Below are 24,912 nucleotides of genomic sequence, written 5' to 3' on the forward strand. Positions count from 1 at the left end.
TGTTTCATTTATTTGATATTTAATTTTTCCAAATGTTTTTCATGTTAGCTAAAATTATTACATTTTTTTTTTGTTTTATTTAAATGATAAAACATTGATTGTTTTTCTTTTTTTAAAACTGGTAATGATTTGCAGGTAGCGTATTTAAAAATTATAATCATTCATTCATTTTTAAAATTTTTTTTTCTTTACTTTTTTTTTCATAAAATCATTGTAGCCATATATTTTTTTTGAATAAATTTGAGGCACCCGAGTGAACTCTTGTTTTATATACAATGAAAAGAAAAAACAAAAAATGTAATTATTTAGGCCAGAGGAAAATTATAAAACAAAAAAAAACCCATTAATTTTGATAAATAATTTACATTGTATTAAGTTTTACAATTATACAACAAATTTAAGTTATTAATTTCGTTAAATAAAATAAAATTTGTACGACTATTTACAAGGCTGCACCTTTTTTTTTTTAAATGTTTAAATGTATTTTTTAATAAATAAATTAATCATTACACAGCAATCCGTATTGGCAGCAAAAGTGATGTATTAATTAATCGTCGATTAATTATCAATAACATAAAATAATTAAGAACAGTTTTGTTCTTTTATCAGATACATGCTAGATGCACAGTCTTCTTTAGAAAAAAAAATACAAAAGACTGACAGTAGCAACAAAAAAATGCACAATATTGTTTTAAACAATAATATTTACTAGTTAATAGATAAGATCATTAGTTTAAAAATAGCACCAATGTTCTTTATCTGTTTTTTTCTTGTTTAAATGAAAATTAAGTTATTTTTTTTTGTGCTTTGAAAATAGAACACAAATGAACTGAAAGAAATGAAAATAACATTGCCACTAATGGATAACAAAAATAACTCGCAGTCATAACAAACCCTCCAACTATTTACATATTTTCTTACGTCAATCAAATCACAATTTTTTTTAATTTTAAAAAACAATTTAAACACAAAAATTGAGATATGTTGACGTTTACATTATTAAATTTTTTTTAATTTTCCAATTAAAGGCAATTCCTCAACAATCTTCACAAAACTTTCAATTCAATCTGACTAGTAATATTTTATCGCAAGTTTAGCATCGGCTGATTGTGCAGCCTCGTTTCTTTCTCCATGAAACGTGTATATTTTTTTAAATTTTCTTTCTTTATTTTTGTTACAAAATTTAAGAAGAAAAAAAAAAAAAAACAATAATTTTCTTATTATATTCTACTGAGCCACAGAAACACAATGTTTCTGCATGTTCAACTATTTACAAAATAGATTATCAATTATTCAATCAATAAATCTCTATCAATGAAATAAAAAAAAAAAAAAAAAATATTGTAGATGTCAAAAAGCATGAAAAGTAATTTCATATTTAAAAAAGAAAATTTCTACATTTTTTTTTCTATTTTTTGATAAATATACTCAAACTTGTATGAGTAAAATAATGAGTCTAGAAAAAAAAAAAATAATTTAAATAACTATTTCTACTTAAAATTAATAGCTATATAAAAAAAAAAACATTTTTATATAATAATTACAACTGATACAGTTTACAGTAGTCCTCCTTTACGTCCAAAGAGTAAAGAGCTAATTGTTCCAAGTGCAGATTGTGTTGTTGATTCTTTAGTAACTGGAACATTAACAGCACTATTAACTTGTCCAAGATCAGGTCTAGTTGCTCCATTACCACCACCACGTCGTCTTCCACTTTGAGCCCTGGACAATGTCCCCCGATTATTACTACTATTTCCATTATCTTTAGTATCTTTTAATTTTCCTCTTGATGTAGAAAATGAATCACTGCTTGCTGATGATATTGAGCTTGATGATATTGAGCCCTTTAAAAATGTCAATTGTGCCATTGGACTTTCAATTGATCTTCTTGTACATAATGCACCTTGTAATGTCAATGATGACATTGTTGAACTACCAGCAGTTGCCATTATTGTATCAATACCAATTCTTTCTAATTTTTCAACTAATCTTATACTTGTTAATGCTTTTTTATCAGATCTAGATAATGCTGGTTTTCTTTTACGTTTTTGTTGATTTATTGCTGCGGATGATGATGATGATGTTGGTGTTGATTCAGCACTAAATGTACGTTTTAATAATTCAGCCCCAGATGAAAATAAACCAAATGAATAATCCATTGATGTATTTGATTCATCATTTGATGTTGATGATTTTAAATTTGTATGTTTTTTAATTCTATTTGGTGATGTTGATCTTGAATGTGGTGGTGTACCATCTGGACTATTATATGGTGTTGCTGTTGGTGTATAATTACGTTCATTACTTGGTGTTGTAACACATGATGCTGTAACACCTTTTATACCACGTTCATTTAACATTTTAGCTAAACCAAGTGTCGTTGAAAATGTTGTTGTTGAATTACGACGTGACATTGTACGTGGTGTATTCATTCCTGAATTCATTGCTGATGATGGAGCTGTAGCAACACGACTTGACATTACACTTGATGTTACAAGAGTTGGATCTTCTGGATGTAGCACTGTGCTATTTGTAAATGTATATACTGAACCTAAAAAAATAAAAATTATATTAATATATTATTTCAAGTATAAATGTATTATACCTATATATTTTAAAAAATTGTTTTGTTAGTTTTTTTGAAAATCAAAACATGTGTTTTATTAATTTATTGCTTGACATTGTTTTTTTTTTTTTACTTTTAATTTTGTTAATATTTTGAAGGAATAAAAATTTGGGATCCATGTTTGTCAAAGATGTGCAGAAAAAAAAAACTTACGGTTTATTTAAAAATTATTTGATAACTTGGCTGATGGGTTGCAGATAAATTGACATTTCTAAAAAATTAAATCTCTATCTTAATTTATTTATTTATATTTTTCCTAATTTTTTTTTCATCTAAAAATTAATTTCTTTATTTTAAAAAAAAGGGTGCTATAATTTAACAAACAACCGCATATTTAATAAAATAATATTTTTAAATAATTACCAGTATCTTGGAATAATTTTCCTGGATTAGCATACTCTTCATCTTCTTCAAGATCAGCAAGAGTAAAAGTTTGAAGTCCAAGATCTTCAAGATTTCTTCCTCCCCTTGTTTTGACACCAGGTCTTTCCTCAAGTAATCCACCAAGTGTTGGTGTAGCTAATTGACTCCAATGATGTAAAGTTTGACTGCCCTCCATTGGTTTAATAATTTGTAATTTTTCTGGTAATCTCCATGTATTTGAATTATTTGAAAAACCACTTAAATTACCACTTGAACCAGTGGACATAATACTGTCAGGTGTACGACAACCAAAAGGTAAAAAATTTGGTGGTGAATGTGATATACCACCGTCATAATCAAAATTATATCCAGTACCAGTTGATAAACATGCACGTCTAACAATAACCTCAGCTGGTGTTAAACGTCTCAATGCAGCTTCAAGATCAGCAGCACCAGGTGCACCAGGTACACCAGTTTGTTGTGGTCCTGGATAATCATCATTATCAGTTAATAATGAACCTTCTGAATCACTATGACCAGTTGAATCAAGACTTGAATAACCACGTCCAACTAAACCACAACTCATTCTTGGTACACTTGAACCAGATGATAATGTTGATGTTGTCATTGATCCAATTCGCGGAAATTGATTTGTATCATTATTTGATTGATAATTATTACCAGATGATCTTGATGCACTACGTACAGTTTCAAATACTTTTTTATATGTTGAAATACGATCACTAACAATACCAGAATCAAGTGATAATTCTGAATAAAGTGATGATTCAAGTTCTGATGCAATTGAATCTGGTTGTGGTACACCACATATTGATGGAAATAAACTACCACCACGTACTGTTGGCATATATTTTTTACGTTGTTTACGTAATTGTTCTTGTGTTTCAGTTAATAAATTAACAACTTCTTGATAACGTTCTTTAAAATCAACAAGTTCACCAGCAAGTGTATTTTGATTTTCACGTGTTATTAATAATGTCGTACCAATTTCATCATGTTCAGCTACTAATTTTGCTAATCGTAATTCTGTTTCTGATAATTTTGATGTTAATGATATTATTTGTTCATGTTGTATACGATTTTCTTCTTTAACACGATATAATTCATCAGATAATTCATGATTTTCCATATCTGCATTTGATAATTGACTTGCAATATCAATAACAAGACGTTTTTCTTTTTCTTCACAATCATCAGTATCACTAACAAGCTGAGTAAATTCAGTTTTTAATAATTTATTTTCATCTTCAAGTGTTGCTATTCTACGTTGCATCATGTCTAAATTAATACCACGTAAACCTGTTGGTGTTTCCGCTTCCGAACCCGATTCATCACCATCATTTGTTAATATTTGTATTAATTCAGTTTTTTTTAATAATTCATGACTTAATTGTGTTATTTTTTCATTTGCTGTTTTTAATTCTACTTCAAGACTATTTATTGATGTTTCAAGTTTTTGATTATGAGTTAAAAGTTCCTTGCCAATTCGTGCTGTTAATTCCAAATCTTTTTCTTTCTGTAAAGCATAATTTTTATTTTAAATATACAAAACATATACACAATAAATTGGTGATAGAAAAATTGTTTGTTTTTAATTGTTTTTCTTACCTCCTCCAGAAGCCTTGTCACTGCTTCAATATCATTATAGGTCTTGGTCATTTGGCTCACTCGATTGCTACATAGAACTGTAACAAAAATTCATAAAAAAATTAATTATATAATTTATATTTTTATCACTACATCAAGCAGTGCATCATCACATTTAAATTTAAAATACGCAAAGAGGCTGAATACATAATTATATTGCAAATACACTGTGTACACAATATAATATATTTTTTGTTTAAATAATATATGATAAATATGATAATAATGATAATAAAAAAACCAAACTGTTTTTTTATCTGAGGTCGATATCAAAAGAACGTCGAGAAAACGCCCTGACCTTTCTCACGCTATTTCAAGACTCAACTTTTTTCCCTTTTTTTTTTCGTAATTTAACATTAATTAAATTTTTAATAAAATTATTAGTTCAATATTATTAAACAGCACGAATATAATCAAGTATTTAATAAACAAAAAAAAAAAAAATGATAAATTGAGTTGATGCATTTTTTTTTTAAAGATAAAAATAGATTCTTACGAGTTGAAAAAGTGCCAGTAATCTGGATGCTTTTATTTAATCCAAAAATGGAATTAATTTTGTTTAATAATTATTTATTGATGAGTTGAAATGATTTAGAAAAAAAACTCGTTGATACTTGATAATCGTTGTTTGTTTTGTAATTAAAATAAAATAGGACGGAAGAAGATATGTACTTTTGGAAAAATAAATGTCAACTCCGGGAAGCTGGAGCTAACTTTGTGATAAACTCAGTTGCATAAAGTTATCGATCGTATGACAGTCTCAGGTTTAATACTAAACACGACTGCGCATCTATTACCCACGTGTTCTATGATAAAACAAAAAACAAAATATTATTTATAAATAAATAATAAATACGTAATTGTTGATTGTTAATTTAAAAATGTCAGAGTTTTAAAATAAAAATTAAATAATGATGATGATGATGTTACGCGAATGCTGAGTATTCGAAAAATAAATAATAAAATTTGCTGCATAACTGAGCCTAGAGCAAAGCACATAAACGTAAATGAAATTTAAAATATTATGCCAACACTTGATGATGATGTTAAGTGCAAATTAAATATCTTCAAGCTTCACTATTTAATTTTTTTTTTTTTTACAGATAAAAATTTGATAGTTGTTGATTCGAATAAAAGACAAACTCAAAAAGTAAATTTAAAATATAAAATAAAAACGTAAATAAATCATTAAAATTCTTAATAAAATAATAAAGAAAATATTTTTGAATTTGTCTTTCATGTTGATTATCAAAAACTAAAAAATTCTCATTTGTTATTTTTTTTAGAAGTTGATTTTTGTCAATCAGTTGTTTGTTTTTTTGTTTTTGTTATTACTGACACGATATACAAGTACACGGAGCATCAGCTGGTGAACCAAGAAGAAAAAGTGGTGTACTACTGCATCCTTTACATCCCCAACATGGTGTAACACCAGACGTTGATGAACCTGATGATGATTGTTGTGTGTTATCTTCTTTTGTTGTTGTATTTGTATTTTCAACTTCATAATTATCTTCTGATGGTTTTGGTATATCCTCATCATACTCATAAGGATCATCGTCATCTTGATTTGAGTATTCAAAACTCAAATCACAACTTGAGCCTGGTTGTGGCTCTTGTGAATCTTCACGATCCAGTTCCAATGATGAATAAACGTGGTCCGATGTGGACACCACGTGACGACGATAACTGTCAGAAATTTCCATTTTGACAATTGTTTTTTTAACAATATTTTAAAATATAAAAATATTGATTGACTTTAGTGCATTTATTTTAACATTATATTAAGTTGTTTTTAAAAATTTTGCCAAATGAAATTTGTGTTTTTTATTAAAATTTTCTATCATCGAAATTTCAAATGGTTTTTTTATAAAAATCATTTTTTTAAAGTTAATTATTTTGTTATTTAATATTAATAATTAATTGGTTAAATGTTATTTGATTTTAATAAGCATAAATATCATTTTTTAAATATTATTTAAGCAATGAAAAAAATCAGTCAAGTCTTGGATAATTATTATCACAAATGTAAAATTATTTTCAAGATAAGATTTACATTATCTATTTGATAATAAATAAATATAAACATGTCAAAATATATTTTGAATAATCCATTAATTATCGTATTTTTTTTTCTAAATTTAAATGTATTTGAAAATTTAAAATTAGAAAAAAAATTAACAATAATAATAGGAAATAAACAAATGGAAAAATTGCGTCACATTGTGCGACCAATAAATACGTCAGTTGTTGTCAAGGTCCAAAGTCTCATATAAAATGAAAATTGACAATATGAAAAATCCAAAATGCCACAAAGGAAAACCTACAAAAAAATTAAAATAAATAAATGACATCAACTTGACATTACTTGAAGATAAAAAAAAAAAAAATTTCACCTCTTACATCATAACAAAAAATAAATAATAAAAAAAAAAAACTACCTGATTGTGTAAATAAATAATGAACTGTCAAAAAACCTTCAACAATATTCTCATCAATAAAAAACAATAACAATTAATGACTGTCATTAAATTATTTATAAAATTTATTGTTTTATTTTACCATGAAAATTGTTGTCAAATATATTGGTGATTATGATTCAAGTTGACGTAATCAGCCGGGGTTAATAGTTAAATGTTCATCATAATCACAATACTTCAATAATCCAGAACAAAAATTAAATATATTTTATAAAATTGATAAATAAATTGATAAATAAAGCAACATTAACTTGACACTTGACAAACAGTTTTTAAAATTTATTATTTGTTTTGTTTTACGTTTGCTTATTGTTGTTAAAAAACATTAAAATTGTTAAATATTTTTAACAAACATGAGTCACGAGACTTATGGATTGATCCGCCATGTTACTTGCGTCATGAATAAACTCAAGAAACATGAAGAATTGGACAACGAAAAAAATATATGAAACACTGGAACATGAAACGATTGCGCGCGCAAAGAAAAAATTATCAATGAACAAATAATAATAATAATATCATCACTTTTTAAATATTTAATTTTTTATTTATCTTATATAATTAGTGAACAAAGTATGACAATTGTTTTTTCATATTGTTTATAATTTTTTGAACATAAAAATAATTTTATTTGTTGTTGACTCGCAACAATTTATGTTTTTTTTTTTAAACGTAATTTTCATCTTGTTAATTTGTTTAGGCATTTTTTAGAATTTATTTACCTTGATTGTATTTGAATTTTCAACAATCATAACGAGTTTTTATTAATAACAATAATGTTGTTAATAATAATAACAAATCAAGTGTTTTTAGGTCGATCGAATATTCTCACTTTGAGGTCAAAGTTTGTAAGCCACGCAAACTGAAGTGAAAATAAAATACTTCATCATTAAATATATATTTATAAATATATTATAAATTATTTAACAACTAAGCACATTGACTATTTTTTTTTTTTTTAACATAAAGTACATTATTTGCTTTTCCAAACGAGAAAAACTTGATAATTTTTTATTTTTTTAAATTACTTACAGGCTCGTCTTCCTTTTGTGACTTTCACAAAATGCTGAAGCTATTAATTATCAACCAAATGACCTTTTAAAAATCATTAATAATAAAAAAAATTAAACGAAAAATATAAAAAAAAAGAAAAAAGAAAAAGAACAAAACAGCTAGCTGTATAGTTTTCTTTTCAAAATAATAATTTTTTGTAAAACTAATTATTCATTATATTATTTGTTGTTATGAAAATAAATATTCTTTTTTTTGTCTTGATCTTATAATTAGTATGAACATTTGATGAGTTTAAATTTAATTATTAATGTTTTTTAGATTTTTGTTCCATATCTGGAACATTAATAATTTTTGGTAAATTTTTAATCAAAACTGAGCCATTACCAGGTTCAACTGAGCCAATGATCCAAGCTTGTCCTCCATATGTTTGTGTTATTGTTTGACAATAATGAATACCATGTTCTTTTGACATAACAACCAAAAGACCACCAGATATTTCTGGCAATCTACCAGTCAAAAATTGTCCAGATAAACCAACTAATTTTGCAACCATATCCATTTTTGATATTATTGGTAAATTATTTATAACAAAATCAACTGGTTGTAGTTGTTTTTTAACCAACACATCAGCATGTCCATATAATCCATGAGTTGATATTTCACAAACAGCATGTGTTGCATACTTAAAAATTCAAATAAACATTTTAGAAAAATTAAATAAACAACAAACTTGATTCAACAAATCAAATGGGTTAAAAAGCAAATACATAAACAATACCTTTCTCATCAATACAGCAGGATACAAATTACTTTTAACCATAACATCAAGTGCTCGATACTTGGCATCAAGTACATCACTTAATTTAATTTTTTTAATAATTTCATTTCTTTTAACTGGATCTTCAATATATTGTGACAATGCTATTGCAACACTTGTACCAATTGGTTTTGTTAATATAATAATATCACCTGGACACGCAATGTCTCTTCTGAGTATTTGTTGTTCAAGTATAATTGATGTTGCATTACCACCAATTAAAAAACTTGATGAATTAATTATTCTTATTCCTTGTACAGAAACATGTGCATCAGTTGCTGCATCAAGATAACCTTGTGTTATCAATGGAATAATTATATTTCTAGTTGGTATATCAATTGTTGATGGTATTGATATAGCCATTCTATGTGTTGTACATTCAGCAATACCAAGTGCATAAATACCACTCATAACATTGACAAATGCTGTTTTACCAATATAATATGGCTCATTCAACATTGGTGTTATGAAATTTGATGTTTCAAGTAAATAATAATCATTATTTGATAACTTCATTATTGTTGTTTCTTCAGTTAGTAGGGTTATTGGACGATCAACCTTGAAAATTAATTATACATCAAATATTTTACCATTTTCTTTTCAACTGAAAATAAATTAATTACCTGAGTGTTGATGAATGTTGTTAAAAAAGCTTGAATATCATGATGACCTGGGTGTATAAGCTTATCACGTATATCTCCATAATTTATCATTGAAAAATTTTCATCAAGACCATGATCTCGTGGATCAAATGGATAATATATTTCAGTTGTATTTTCAACAGCTGGAATTGTATGATCATCACTTTTTTCTTGATTTTCATTGCCATTTGTTTGTTCATTTGTGGTGTCTTGATTTTCTTGAAATTCTTGTTGGTTATTTGTTGATGAATCCATTGTACTTTTTTGAGACAATGAAACTTTTATATTTTCTGGATTTATTTGATGATTGACACTTGACAAGTCACTCATGTTTTTAATTAATTAAATTCTTTTTGTTAATTAATTAAATTCTTTTTGTTAATTAATTATTTAAATCTTTGTTAACACGATTGTGTAAAAATAGACACCACAGGCTACTTGAGGGGAAAAATAAAATAACCGGCAATTGAAGAACAAAAAAACGACGCCATTGTTTTTTTTTTTTTTTTTTTTTCTATCGTAGTGGGGAGTATAAACGAAAGGAGGGAAAAACCGCGGGATATTCAAATTAGATAAATTCATATTTTCACAAATGTGTTGCGCAAATTAATTTGACTAATTATTTTATAATAAAAATATTAAAATAAATAAAATTACTTAAAAATAAATATTATTAAAAATATATTTTTCTTTAAATTGTGTATTATGTGTGTGTTTTTTTAATTTAAATTTACCTCGATTGAGTAGCAATGTCCTGATGACTCTGATATATATTTTTCCATGTTTCGTTCTTGCAATGTGAAATAAAAAATCAGATAAATCACCATCACCCTCAATAATATCAGTATCTTGAAGTACTTCTTTTAATGCTTCAACTCGTTCTTCTTCAGTACTGTCATCATTAACACCACCAATTTTATTATCTAAATATTCAACAACTCCAATGTCTTCCCATAATTCATCAGTCATATCATCGACATTTTCAATATTCCAAATATTATCAATCGATCCATGATTTTTATGATAACCAGGAGTTGATGAATGAAATTCATGCGAATTTAATTTTTGTTCACCAAGTATTATTGTTGAATTTATTGAAGAATCAGTTCCACAATTGGAACTTGATTCTTCATTCTCATTTGACTCATTCATGACATCATCACATTTATTAACTCTATATATTTTTTTTGTTTTTCAATTTTTTATTTCAATTGAAATTACAAAATTTATTTCATTTTTAATTTTAATTTAACTCATCACTGATTTTCACAATTGTTTTTCTACATTTTTTTTCCTACTGTGTAAAATCAAGTTGTAAATTTACTACTGATAATTTAATTAATCACTAATGATATAAATTAATATCAATTTTAATTTGTAAATAAAAAAATTGATATTAGCTTTTTTTTTTTTATTGTTCATTTGTCATTTGAAATGTAAAATTTTTTTTTCTTATTAGGATAAAATTGAAAGGACAATTTGTTTATGTAACGGAATTATTTATAATATATATTATTGAATAAAAATTACGGTTCTTTATTCGTGACTTTATTTGATAAAAGAATATGAGAAAAAATTTTGATTGATTTATTGTTTTTTTGTTACTTTTACAGGTGAATTTTTCAAGGATATATTCGCGACGCACGGATGAATCGAAAATTGCTGAATATAGATAATAAATAATAATAAAATAATAATGTTTAAAATTATATATGCTTCACCGTTATTGATAAATAATATATTTTTAAAGATAGGATATTCCTTTGTAAATAATGCTGAATAACGATGAATGTATATTTTTTTTTCCATTAAACTTGTAATTACATTTTTGAAAAAAAATCGATAATAAAAATATGATGGCTATGATTGTGGTAAATTAATAAATATGTAAATGAATAAAATTATCGATTTAAAAATTATTATTTTATAATTAATTATATAGTATTATTAATTCGGAGAAATTTTTATAAAGCAAAAATTATTTTTGAGAAAGCTGAATTTTCGATACAATCGAAGGTAAAAAAAAAAAAGTTAAATGGGAGTTGAAAAAAATTTTTAAATTGGTTTATTATTTATTATTTACAAGAGGATAACATCCTTTGGAAATTTTAAGTATGTATTTTCTTTTTAAATTTAAGAGAATTCAACTTGGCAAAAAAAATTTGATCGATATCAGCGAAAAAATGAGGACATTGGATTGTTTGACCGATTTATTTTCATTTATATTTCGATAAATATTAATCACAAGAATTTATTCTTCTTCATTTCGTCCTTTCACTTTGTGTTTTTATTTTTTCTTAAAAAAACCACTTTAATTTCTCTATTTGTTTATAATAAAAATTCAAAATCAATTCGTGATTGACGATTGACATTTCCGGGGTTTCGATTTAACGGATGTTGGTGAAATGAATTTTTTTTTTCCTGCATTTTAACAAAATGAAAATAAGATAAAAAAAAAAAATAAATACATTATCATGTAACGAAAAAAAAAAAAATTAATATTAAAATGTAACTAATTTATATTAAATTTTTCTGTAAATTATACAGTAAATTTCTTGAAGTAAAAAAAAACGAAATTAGAGTACTTAAATTTCAACTATAGAAAAAAAAGTATGATCTTGTTTATTTTTATTTTTTATTCAAAGTGCAAGATATTTTATTTTTAGAGTGTCTATTAATGGAAACGACAAGCGTGCATTGTTATTTCTAATTTGAGTTTTGTCATGGTGGAAAAAAAAAATTATTTTAAATTTTATTTCATTGAGTGAATAAAAATATAGAAATATAATAAAATTAAGTCATGAACTTGCAGTCAAGGTGACATCGTACAATAAACTTTGAATATTAAATTATTTGCACTATTCATTTTACACTAATAAATACAATTAACAATGTAAAAATAATTTGGACACGATGGCTAACAAGCTGTATCAATTTCGAATAATATTTTTAAAAATATTTTATCAAAGCTTTTTATCAAAACTTGGCGTGAAAATTAATTTAAATTAATTAAATTGAATCAACTAGACAAATTAAATTAATAAACAATCGAGTATTTTATTTTTTATTTGAAACGTTTTTTTAAAACTTTTTATTATAAAAAAATTTAATAAAAAAATGGCATTCATAAACAAGGTCATGATTGACTAAGACTTGCTGTGAGTTTGTTCAAGCAATTGACAGACTTTTAAAAATTATTATGATTTATGAAGCCGATAAAAAAATATGAATAAATAAAAAATTTACCCGGTGTTTTGCAAAATAATTCAAGTAATCGAATACTATTATTAAAAATTATTCTCGTTGTTAATAAATATATTTATATACTTTTTTTTTTATAAAAGAAAATTGAGAATAAAAACTGTTTATTAAAAATTCCATTTGTGTATCTTTTTAATTAAATAATTAATTAAAAAATTAGTGTAACTTTTACTGTTGAATTTATTAAAACTCTTAAGGATTCTTCTAGTCATAACCAATGAGCTTCATTATTTAATTGGCAGATAAATTAATTAGAGCGAAATTTTATTATAAAATAAATATTATAAAAATTAAATGAAAATATAAATTTACTTGAAAAAGAAAAATAAAAAAAAAAAATTATCTTTCGATTTTTAATGTTTACAACAAGTAGGTCGACAACAAAAATTTAATTTACGATATCATAACACGATATATATATTTATTTTGTTATCAAATAAATCTTATCATGTGTGTGTGTGTGTTTTCCTTTTTTTTATATTGTCAAAACAGTAAACAATATTGCAGAAATTAACAATAAAAATATTTCTAAATATTTTTATTTTTTTCTAAATACTTGATTGATGATAAAAATATACCGATTGTTTAGAGCGATTGTTTTCATATATACCTGTTAATAATGATGAACGTTAATATTGTTTTATTGATTTTAAATACTATTATTAAAATTCACGGATGAAATATTCCAAACAAATGCAAAAATGACATCTCAAAAAAAAATGATTATAAATAAATTTTAATCACGACTATCATTACGTAATTATCTAACGATAACGAGTGACGACATTGAACTTTTTCTACAAAAATAAAAAAAATAACAAAACATTTGTCTCGTTTAATTATCTCTATTATAATGAGTCTGCTAAAAAATAAAAAAAAAAAAAAACTCATCAATTCTTTTTTCAAATAAAAAATAGAATGTAACTTTTAAAATCTGGTAAAAATAAATATTAATGATGTTTTTTTTTATAACCAACTGATAAATTTTTAAAGCTCAAAAAACTGTAGATTGATTTAATAATGATAATTTTAAATTATTGCTCATTTTTACTTCGAGGTCAGACAAATTAAATTTATTTAAATTTAAATATCTCGAAAAACAAAAAAAAAAAAAAAATTATAAAATACACTACAGTTCAGCAATTGGTTCTTGGGTTTTAAAAAAGTACAAAAATTGAAATTTCATACGTGATTCGACTTACAGTACAAAAATCATAACAACAATGTTATAAAATACTAAAAAACTTGCTAGTAGAACGTTGGAATGTGGTAACGCAAGACAGAAAAATATACAAGTTCGATGACTCAAGAATAAAAATTTAAAATAGCAGTTAAATTAAAAATTTTATAATTCAAATGACAGGTAAACAATCAAAAATCAATCAGAAAAAATAAACACTCGAGTATTAATTTTAATTCACAACAATAAATGAAAAAGAAAATTATTTTTTTCAAATTTTTCTTTACCACTTTCACAAAATTCACAGATTTTTTTTCCTCTCTTTCTCGGGTTAATTAAATATTTTGGTTTTTGTTATTTAAAAGTGTTTGATAATTATTAAAATAGGGACACGTGTTTAGTGATATGGAATGTGGACGTTATCACAAGGACCGTACGAGCGTGACTGAAGAATTGAGGATGGAGACAGGCGCAGAAAGAAAATGCCCCAGGCAAAATATAAACTCCAACTCTACTACTGCCATCACCACCGCTACCACTACCATCAACTCTTTATAAAATATATAAAATAAATTAAAATAAATAAAAGTATCAAGTGCCAGTGTGCCTCAATACTCACAAACCGCTGACAAAAATATAAAAATTTACACAATCATAGAAATATAATACAATTTCTACTCTAATTATCTTTTTTTTTTCTACAAAAAAAAAAAATTGTTTTTTGCAATTGATGTACAATAAACTTTCATGTACATTTAAATGAAAATATTCACACGTTAAATAATCATTAAACACACCCATAAAATAATAACAATTCGAATTATTTAAAATGGTATTAATTTAGAAAATAAAAATAATCTTGATTTGTTGATAATTTAAATCACACGATTGTTAAAAATTCTTTGAGAATTTAAAGCGTTCGAATTTACGGTTTTTTTTTTTTCCTAACTTGTATATGTATATGTATAGTTAAATAGAAAAAATAAAATTTAAAAAAAACTATGGAGAAATGATTTTATTTAATATTTTTTTTTGAGAGGAAGATTTGAACTTTGCATATGGTTTATGCTCTAATATTTTTTCTCTTTTGTCTTTTTTACTTTCCCTCAATTTAACACTTGACTTGTACTACAATCTCATTGTCTGTGACCTTTTGGTATGTTAATCTGATGGATTTATCATGTGAAAGGTTTGATGATAGAGAAAAAAAAATGTAACATTATTTTTAAATATCATCTTTGAATGGAAATATATTAAATAAATTTTATAATAATTTTTTGTGTAGCTAATGTTATTCAGAAATAAAAAAGAAATTTTATTTGCATATTTTGTAGGTATCGTTATCTTCATCATCAACAGTTTAATGAACCTCGTGATTAAAAAATTAAAATATTAATTTACTTAAACAAACAAATTATTTTAAAAATCGGTCAGGAGAAAAAAATAAAATCAAATATCGTTGCTCTGATTTTAAAATTAAAAATATCTAATCAAAATAAAAAAACAATATGAATACTAATTTAATCAATTAATTATTAATATACCAAAAATGCAAATAAAAAATTTTTTTTTCATAATAAAATTACGCTATATAATAATATAAATAAAAAATAAATTTTACGAAATAATTTTTATGGAAAATAAAAAGCTAATAATCAATGTCAATTTTTAAAAAAATATACCAGTCATTAATATAAAATATTTCAAGTAAAAATGACAGCCGTGAAAATGTCACTCAAAACGAACGTTGACATTTGAATTACCCATTAAAATAAATAAGAACAATGCAATTTAAAAAAAAAATAAAATATAAAAATATATATATTAAATACATAAGATTTCATGGGACAATTCTCATGCTTGTATTATTTTTTATATATATTTTGCATTAATTTAAACAATTAAAAAAAATAAATAAATAATATTCATATTGTACAATAGTGAGATTAACAATCATTGAGAAAAATTGAATAAAAAAAATAAAATAAACATCAAACATGCTATATAACAATAATTAAATATGTAATTATTGCTTGTAATAATTTCCAGTGCTCAATGTAAACGATGTAAATTTAAAAAATAAAAATACACATCGAATCATAGAAGGTTGAAGAACCGTTGGAGTATTGAACTTCCTGTTTATAATTTTTATACATTTATTATTATTCAATCAAAATTAATTCATACTTTTAGAATTAACTAAAATTAGATATTTTCTTTTCTAATTGATAAATACAATTTCTACGCTTGAAATTGATTTATTTAGTAGTTTTTTAGTAGTTTAATAATTAACAAGCTTAAAATTATATTTTTTTTTTTGGACAATAAATAAATATAGGCAAATGAATAGAATAAAAATTACTTGACTTATCGATAAGATTGTATTACTAGATGAAAATAAAAGCTGTTTAGCGAAGACAAATTATAAGGAAGTTGATTGTATGTATAGAAGAAAACATAAATTCTATTCTTCGTGCCAATTAATAAATAGACTGGCAAATATACATTTGTTAAATGAATAAATATATGTTTGTATAATTTTATTTTTTTTCTCATTGATAAGTCTTTGAAATATTTATTGTTTAAGGCATCGATAAAATAACGGCAAATCGATATTTAAAATTTTAAAATAAATAAACGTTCCGGCTGATAAACTATACGTAGAAATTTAAAAAAAAAAAAACAATTATAAATTTTTAAATAAATAATTACGATAATAATTTATTTTAATTTTAATATTATTTATTTAAATTATAAATTTGTCGCTTTTTTTTTCAAAAAATAAATCCACAATTTTCGTGGAATAAAATTCAAAATTTAAAATTTTTAAAATTTTAAAATTCGCTCTAGTAGTCTTGAAATATTTACGGAATAATTTTCTAAACAAGCAGTTAAATTACCAACGAGTTATTAAAAAAAATTAATAGTCTGGTAAAAATTGTTAAACATGAAAATTGACAGGATTTATGAGTGACGTTAATTCATCTTAAAAAAAAAAAATTATAATAAATAGAAAACACTTATACTCGGTAAGGCATGTTAAATGCGCCCATTACACGGATTTTGAATAAAAACAACCTATTGCATGAGTTAATTATTTATACAGTTGTTTGGAAAGTAACATTGGATTGTTGTTCAACAGTCGAATAAAGATGCAATAAAATAATAATAATTTTATCACGTAAAAATAATTTTTATCTGTACAAAGATTATATGATAAATTGATATAATATCATAAAAGATCTTTAGATAACACAATTGATTTTTATCATTTTTTTTTGTCAAGTTTTAATATTGTTTGTTTTTCAAAAAAAATATTATCAGCCTCTTTGCGTTAATAAAAATTAATATAATAAAAACTAAAAAGGAGAGCTAGTTATTGCTAGATTTGGTGATATCATTTTATGAATTTATAATTATTCAATTTGCTATCAATAATAGTATAAATTAATAAATATTTTTGCATAAAGTTTATGTTAATATTCACTTGAAAATAGAGAAAGTTGATTTGTATAAATAAATTAATAATAAAACCATGTAAAATAATTATAAATTCAAAAAAAATATATAATAAAAATTATTTTCATTTGATTATTATAAAGTATAATTCAAATGAAACATTTAAATATTATTAAAAAACATATCACCATAACTAGAACAATAAATAGCTTCTTATTTTGAATGAAAAATATTTATAATTATTATTTAAGTACTCACTGAAATAATTAAGTGTTTCTCGAATTTGATCTGGTGATAATTTAACGTTTTGCTCTTCTGGTCTGAGAGCAGGTGTTGGAATAAACCAATCAGCGTTTTCGTATCCTATAAAAATAAAATTAAAACAATGTCATTTGATAATGGTAGATCAAAGGAAGTCTGATAGCGACAAAAGATATCGTAAATTAATGAAGCCACAAAGTTTAATAAATTTTAAAAGTAAAAAAACTAACAAGAAGGGTTGGTTTATGTGGATTCAAGGCGTGACTCGAAGACATCTAAGGGTGTGTCATCAACTTTTCTTCAATTATATTTTTTTTTATTATTTTTATTTTATTCATGTGTGTATATTTGATACTTTTAAGTATTTAATCTGACATTTCAAGGGGATTTTGTAAATAAAATAGACAGATGTCTGTCATTGATCATTTTTTTTTTTTAAATGTTTTAAAAGTTCAGTGACTTTTTTGAATAAATGAGACACACCGGATGTGCAAAATAAATATAATATTTAATTATTTTTAGAAATCTATATTTAACACTTGTTTTTATTTATTTATTTATCATTATTTTAATTTTTATTATGAAGATTGTTTTGAACGTACCTTGAAATTGCGTTAGGGTGTCTGCACGAAGACGATACCTGGGTATCTGTTCTTCGAGTAGACTTATTATCTCAATTTCTGGAAGCTCCCCTCCGCTGCACACCTCTGTAACAATAATAAAACCGTTATAATTTTTAATACAATATAATAATTAATTTCGTGAGAGTGTACTATTTTTTTTAAATAGTTTTTATTGTTCATATGGCTTTTTTAATTCAATGCAAATTATTATATTTTTAAACAGATAATAATAATAAAAATATTTAATTATTTTACCCTCAAATATCAATAAAATTATATACTTTAAAAAATAAAATACTTGAAGAAATTTTGAAGTATAAATTATTGAGTTTGTTTTAAAAATTTTTTAAATAGTTTATTAATTTTTATTTTGTTGTAATAATTCATGTCAAAAGTCCAGTAAACGTAGAGGTCGAGTGAATGAAAAAAAAATTTATATTATTTTCAAGGTTGAATGTAAGACCGCTCAATTTCAGGTGGAACTATCAAGGTGGGTGGCAAAGAGGAAAAAAAAAAAAACCTCTACGCTTCGTTTGACGTGAAAATCATAGAAGATTCATTTTTAATTCATGAGGTCATGGTTTGCCGATTTTTCGTAAATTATAATGACAATTCTATTAAGGAAATAATCATATTCCAATTGAAAGTGAATGTACTGCTAATTATTTTGCCACTTTAAAAAATCGCGGTCGACTTGCAAACAAGTACTGCTACCTGTTGGGGAATCAACCAAGTCATTTGCTTTTTCTTGATAAAGAAATTTAAACTTAGTCGGTAACAAGAGAACAATAATATGAAAATCAATAAAAACAAAATAAAAAGGCTTATTGTTGCACAATTAATTGAAATATCAAGTTATATAATTATAAGTAAAATTAATTTGTAAATTTTTTAAATTGGATTTTTTATTTTCATGGAAAATAATGAAAAATTTTCTATAAATATATATTTTTTACCATCTCGCCACTTGTTGAGAACAGCTTCTTTTTTTTCATAAGCTTTTTTCAGTTTAGCTGGGCTTTTTGGTTTCTCAATTTTTATTAAAGCTTGACCGGTAAACATTTCATTCACATTTCTCACAATTAAAAATTATTTTTTTCTTCCATTGGAAAAGCGAAAGAAATTAATTTATATTTACACAATCACCAATAATAATTTAAAATATACAAATCAAAGTTCATTGACTTGTATTGTTTTTTTTTTTTTTCTAAATTTTCTTCAAACAATATTATTACTTCACAATGTTGCATAACAATCGACCGAGATAAAATAAATTGTCCCTTAAACAGCCAAATTTAGATGATTATTAATAAACTCAATAATAAGATGAACAATTGATTGGCCAAGTTAATAATCATTGACCCAAAATAAGACACAATTAATTCAAGCCAAATAATATTTTCTCCCAAATATCATTGTAAATATAAAAATAAACTAAAAAAAAATATAAATAATCACAAAACTTGAGTGAAATTGAATGAAAAGTATAATATAAATTTGATATAAAAAAATAAAATATAAAATTGGAAAATAGTGAAAGTATATGATGAGCGATTGTTGAACGACTAATATCCAGATTGAAATTAAAACAGGCCAACACCTTGGATGAGTGGCTCGAAGAAAATAGAAAAAGCACATTGGATTAAAGCCAGTTTAATTTAAATGAACATCCAGGTGTGTGTTATATTTTACATTAAATATTATTTTGTTTTTTTATAAATATATATTTGTAAAATAATAGGGACATGCTTGGATAAAATTATCATGATGAATGTGTGCTATTATTTATGATTGTTATTTTTTTTTTCTTTAATATATTTTTATACAGTTGAATTGATGGAGGAAGAAGAAAAAAATGATGATGATGATGGCGGTCATCATCATCATCATTACCGACTATCATCATCATCATCATTACCAACGATCATCATCATCATCATTATCCACATGGACTTTATGATGATGAGAAACGATGGCATCGCATTATTCTCGACTGGTGTAATCATCATTTGTGAAACAACCAATGGGAAACACCATGAGCCATCCAGTCAGGTGAGATATGCGAAGGTTATAAAAGCATTTGTGAGCATTCTACTACACAACAGTCTTGTTTCGAATCTCTACCAAGTTACTTGGTTTTTAAAAGAAACATTATTCTATCTTTGAATATTTTTAAATTAATACTTCAAATAAAATCAAATACTTTGTCAATATAATATATTTTTTATCTTCAAAAGCAAAAGGTAATAATTAATTTATTTATAAATTATTATTTTTATTGTTTATAGTTTTATAGATTGTTTTAGTTGTAGATTGTTTTAAATATTTATTAGTGGATAGTGTATTTTTAATATTGTTTGTTTTGATTTTGAAAAACTTACCAGTAATAGTTTCAGCGTCTCGGGTGCTAGCGGAGGTTGCAATTTTATTATTACGTGGTAATCTCAGTGATTGTAGTGTTGCTCTTGCACTGGAAGATATTTTTAAGGAAGCGGCTGATGAACGTGCCGCTGTTGTTTCGGTCCGTATTGGACCCACATCTTCCACGGCTGCCAGCTTGGACGATGTGGCGACGAGAAATATCGCCTCACCTTCCTAAATAACACACCAAAAATTATTAATAATAATTTAACTTTCTTTAGATTTATTTGTCGTTTGTTGAACTTGCTGAGATTAAATAATACAATAAGATAAATCAAGTGATAAAAAAATAAAACTGATTAAATTGATTTAATGCCAAAATTTTTTTAATCTGTTTTTTTTTTTTTTTAAATATTTTTTTCGTGACTTGAATTTTAAATAAATAAATTATTATTTCAGTAATATAGAATTTTTATGAAAATATTATTTGGCTCAATGTCTTAATTCATATTTATTAATATTAATGCAAATAACATCTTGAAATTAACAGGAAATACATAATCAAAATAAAAAAAAATTTATCAAATAATTTGCACTCTGATCTACATAAATTGACAACATAATACTGACTCGCTAATTAACAATTGACTATGACTAATATACCCTCAATTTTCTTTTGAAAAAAATAAAAATATTACTATTAAATTTTTCCATGAAAATATAAAATTAAATCTCTCGAAAATCATTAAAAATTATGGACAATTTTATTTGATAAAATAATTGTAATTATTTATTTTGTTACTTGATGTTTTGTTATAAATTTAAAACATGAAAAATAAATATATTTTTGTCATCCCTTAAAATTATTCATGACGTCATTCTTAAAAACTTTTTATTACAAAAAAATATTGTTTTTATTATTTTTTTATTTGGAATTTATTTTAAAGCATTTCTAACGTTAAACATACCAAAGTAGTTTATTTCGAGAACGCAAATAAGAACAAGACCGAGATATTTGACACTCCAACTGTTAAAAATTTTCTTCAAATACTATTTTCAAAATTTCAATAATTTATTTAGCTAAATGATAAAAAAAATATTATGTTTCTCATCAATGTCTTTTACGTTGTTGAATTTTTTTTTTTTTTATCATTTAGAAATTTAACTGAAAATTTTTTTCGGTGATTTTTTGTTTGTTGATGTTGATTTATTCAGCATAATTTTTTTTTGTTTATGGACCAGACCAGATAATTTGCAATAAGTGATAAAAGTCACGTAGGCATTTAGGTAATTTTTTTTTTTATCCCCTTGATTTACTTCCGGTCTAGAAATTCCCCTTTCGACCTGAATTAAAAATTTGTTTATCAATTATTATAAGTTTGATAAAAATGTGTAAATTATTAAATAATTGTTTTTATTTATTTTCAGGGTCGAGGTGTAATATCGTATGACGTCACCGGCGTATTGGTGACGTCATTGACTTGATCAAAAGCCGGAAGAAAAAAAGTTGCAATATTGAAAAGTTGAATTGAAAAAAAAAAAAGAGAAAAAATAGTAATTGAAAAATTAAAAAAAGAAAAAACATTGAAATATAATTACTTTAGTGTAATTATTGTTTTATTTTCTTTTTTTTTCTATTTTTCAAGTTTATTTGTGGTAATTTTTTTTGTGCATCTGGTATTTTATGAAAAACATTAGCAAGATGACTGAAAAAATGGAGGAGGGTGAAGTCATGGTGATTGACGAACTCGAGATAAAAGGTTTGATATTTTAATTTAAAAAAAAATTATTCATTTTCTTTGTGTTAGATTTATAAACATCTTCATCAAGTAATTTTTTTTTTTCTACCATGAATCACTTGGTAAAGATTTATTGTGTCTAAAAATATTTTAACTTGAATGAATTTTCAAATAAGAAAAAATCAACTTTCCCTAAAATTATTTTCGCCAAGTCATTAATGAATACATAAAAATAAAATTAATAATATTAAAAAAATCAATTATTTACAAAGCTAAATAACTCACCAATTTTTAAAACGAGTAAAATTTTTCCTCGTTTGGAAAATTAGCTTTCAAATCACCATTCAAAATAACCAGGAATTTGCTGAAATAAAAAATAAAATAAATTAATTAACAACAATATCATAACAAACAATGAAAAATTTTAAAACAATATTTAAAGAAATTATTGTTTTCAAGAGTTTAAAGTACAAATAACCTGATAATCAAGAAATTTTTTTTAAATTAATTAATCATAACAAACAGCTGACATTAGACACAATAACTCACAAATTATGATGTAATAATTATTAATTATTATTCAACATATATTTAAACAATTAAAATAAAATTTTCAACACTAAATGTGTTCTCTCTATGAAAACAGACAAACGACTGCCAAGTTCCAAAGTCTCTTATCTCACTTTAACAGACCAAATACAAAAAAAAAAATAAACTTTTTCATTATCATCAGCTTTTTTTTTCAATATTATTATTGGCTCGACAAATCATCACGTAATATTTAAAATACTTTACAATATTTTTTTGACACTTTTATTATGTTATTTAAATTTTTCATTAAATAAATAAATAAAACATTGACTTTGATTTTTCATTGTTTGACAGAGGACTCTCACATGAAACAATATCGATCGACTTGTTTGCCCTCATAAAAACAAATTAGGTTAAATATCTCAAATTTAAAAAAAAAAATATAAAAAATATAAATTATCAATAAATGAAAATATTTAAAAAAATTATAGGTGATTAATAATATTGACAATTTATTTATTGCTAGTTAAAATAACAAAAGAAATATTCAAGTTAATCAATAAAAAAAATTAGAGATAAATTTATGTACTCCAGTGTGTCATAATATTAGCTGAAGGTCATCGATTTATAATTCATTTAATTTATTTCTTACCGTATAATTTGCCGGAAGATTCATCATTATTATTTATTTATTTAAATTTATATTATTATTAATAATCACATGAAGGATTATTCAACTTTTTAAGACACAACACTGTAACCCTTTAACAGGAGCACGTCACAAAACAGCCATTTTTTATTTCTTGGTATTATTTTTTATCTTTTTTTTTTTTTTTTATTTTTGGAGCAAACACCTGGGTCCCTCTGGTTAAACTTCACTCGCGGCTTATTTAAAATCAATTGACTATTATTATTCACTAATTAATACAGGTATCTTTAACAGGGTGTGATTAATTTTTTTTTTTTTTGTTGAGTAAACACAGAGATTATTCCATTTTTTTTTTCGTTAGTTTCATTTATTATAGCACTGTTTTGGGAATGTTGTGATTTTTTTTTTTGGTTGACTTTTAATGTTTTTTGTTGTTGTTTGGGGTTTTTTAATTATTGGGTAATGATTATTTGGAGACTGATGACTGTCTGATGGGTGTTAGTGCAAGGATTTAATATTGGATTTAATTTTGTACTTGGAATTTTTTTATTGGCATTTTTGAGGGATTTTAGAGAGATTGTTGGAGCGACGGTATGGAGGACATTTTATTAGATTCACGGAAGACGGCAGACTAGATTTTCCAAGCGCCAAAATTTGAAATATCATTGTTTGTAAATTTATATATTAATTATTAATTAATTAATTAATTTAAAAGTTTTTATAATTAGTTTTTTTTTTGAATCAAATAGCAGTTAAATTTATTTTTTTTAATTAAATTATTATTTGAATTTGCCGCTTAATAACCTTCAGAATTTAATTAGTTTCATGAAAATTATCAATTTCATTTAGACAATTAGTTTTATAAAAAAAAAGTTAATCTATTTTTCAAATTATTTATTTATTTATTCATTTTTGTTCTCTTGTTGAAATGTTAAATGATAAAATTGTTTTTGAATCTTAAATGGCTACCGGAAGCTACGTGTGTTTCAAAATGTAACTTGAAAAAAAAAGATACTTTGTTTTTGAAACTAGCCAGTTGGTACATTTGTTTTCTGGTAATATTTTATTACGTCACGTTTGCATTACCGAATATCGATTGTCATTATTTATATCGTACGTTTCCTCTTCAGTCATCGATTCACTTTTTACATTTTACATTTTTACAGTAATGCAGAGTGATAAGTTTAATTTAAGTGTTACATTAAATATTATTTAACCATTATCCAAACAAGTTTTTAA

At 24.1% G+C, this 24,912-nt stretch overlaps 3 protein-coding genes across 11 annotated transcripts in view; 1 reads left to right on the plus strand and 2 right to left on the minus strand.

Moving 5' to 3' along the window:
- Positions 1 to 343: 343 nt before the first annotated feature.
- Positions 344 to 24,252, minus strand: LOC122848358 (trafficking kinesin-binding protein milt). 6 transcript variants are annotated; one of them, XM_044146373.1, is made up of 8 exons: positions 23,677 to 24,252; positions 22,779 to 22,857; positions 20,775 to 20,988; positions 18,373 to 18,477; positions 17,768 to 17,872; positions 4,619 to 4,695; positions 2,990 to 4,526; positions 344 to 2,551 (listed from the first exon to the last, which is right to left on the minus strand). In XM_044146373.1, exons 6-8 carry the CDS (start codon positions 4,667 to 4,669, stop codon positions 1,557 to 1,559), a joined length of 2,583 nt encoding a protein of 860 aa, XP_044002308.1. In that variant the 5' UTR covers positions 4,670 to 4,695; positions 17,768 to 17,872; positions 18,373 to 18,477; positions 20,775 to 20,988; positions 22,779 to 22,857; positions 23,677 to 24,252; the 3' UTR covers positions 344 to 1,556. The 6 variants fall into 6 exon arrangements, with proteins under 6 accessions (XP_044002308.1, XP_044002307.1, XP_044002309.1 ...); XM_044146372.1 differs by lacking the exons at positions 20,775 to 20,988; positions 22,779 to 22,857; positions 23,677 to 24,252 and adding an exon at positions 19,350 to 19,945; XM_044146374.1 differs by lacking the exons at positions 17,768 to 17,872; positions 18,373 to 18,477; positions 20,775 to 20,988; positions 22,779 to 22,857; positions 23,677 to 24,252 and adding exons at positions 5,997 to 6,346; positions 7,220 to 7,540.
- Positions 8,431 to 10,225, minus strand: LOC122848415 (inactive selenide, water dikinase-like protein). Its single transcript, XM_044146484.1, has 3 exons — positions 9,592 to 10,225; positions 8,930 to 9,526; positions 8,431 to 8,833 (listed from the first exon to the last, which is right to left on the minus strand). Exons 1-3 carry the CDS (start codon positions 9,937 to 9,939, stop codon positions 8,456 to 8,458), a joined length of 1,323 nt encoding a protein of 440 aa, XP_044002419.1. The 5' UTR covers positions 9,940 to 10,225; the 3' UTR covers positions 8,431 to 8,455.
- The window catches only part of LOC122848391 (broad-complex core protein isoforms 1/2/3/4/5-like), a 40,310-nt gene continuing 37,779 nt past the window's right edge, over positions 22,382 to 24,912 (plus strand). For 2 of the 4 annotated variants that reach the window (XM_044146447.1, XM_044146445.1), the window contains exon 1: positions 22,382 to 22,514. In XM_044146447.1, the coding sequence (XP_044002382.1) occupies positions 22,439 to 22,514 (76 nt within the window). In that variant the 5' untranslated portion in view covers positions 22,382 to 22,438. The remainder of the gene's footprint in view (positions 22,515 to 24,912) is intronic. The other 2 variants (XM_044146444.1, XM_044146446.1) reach the window with 2 other exon arrangements.

Source organism: Aphidius gifuensis, linkage group LG2 (assembly GCF_014905175.1).
Source record: "Aphidius gifuensis isolate YNYX2018 linkage group LG2, ASM1490517v1, whole genome shotgun sequence".
Lineage (NCBI taxonomy): Eukaryota > Metazoa > Arthropoda > Insecta > Hymenoptera > Braconidae > Aphidius > Aphidius gifuensis.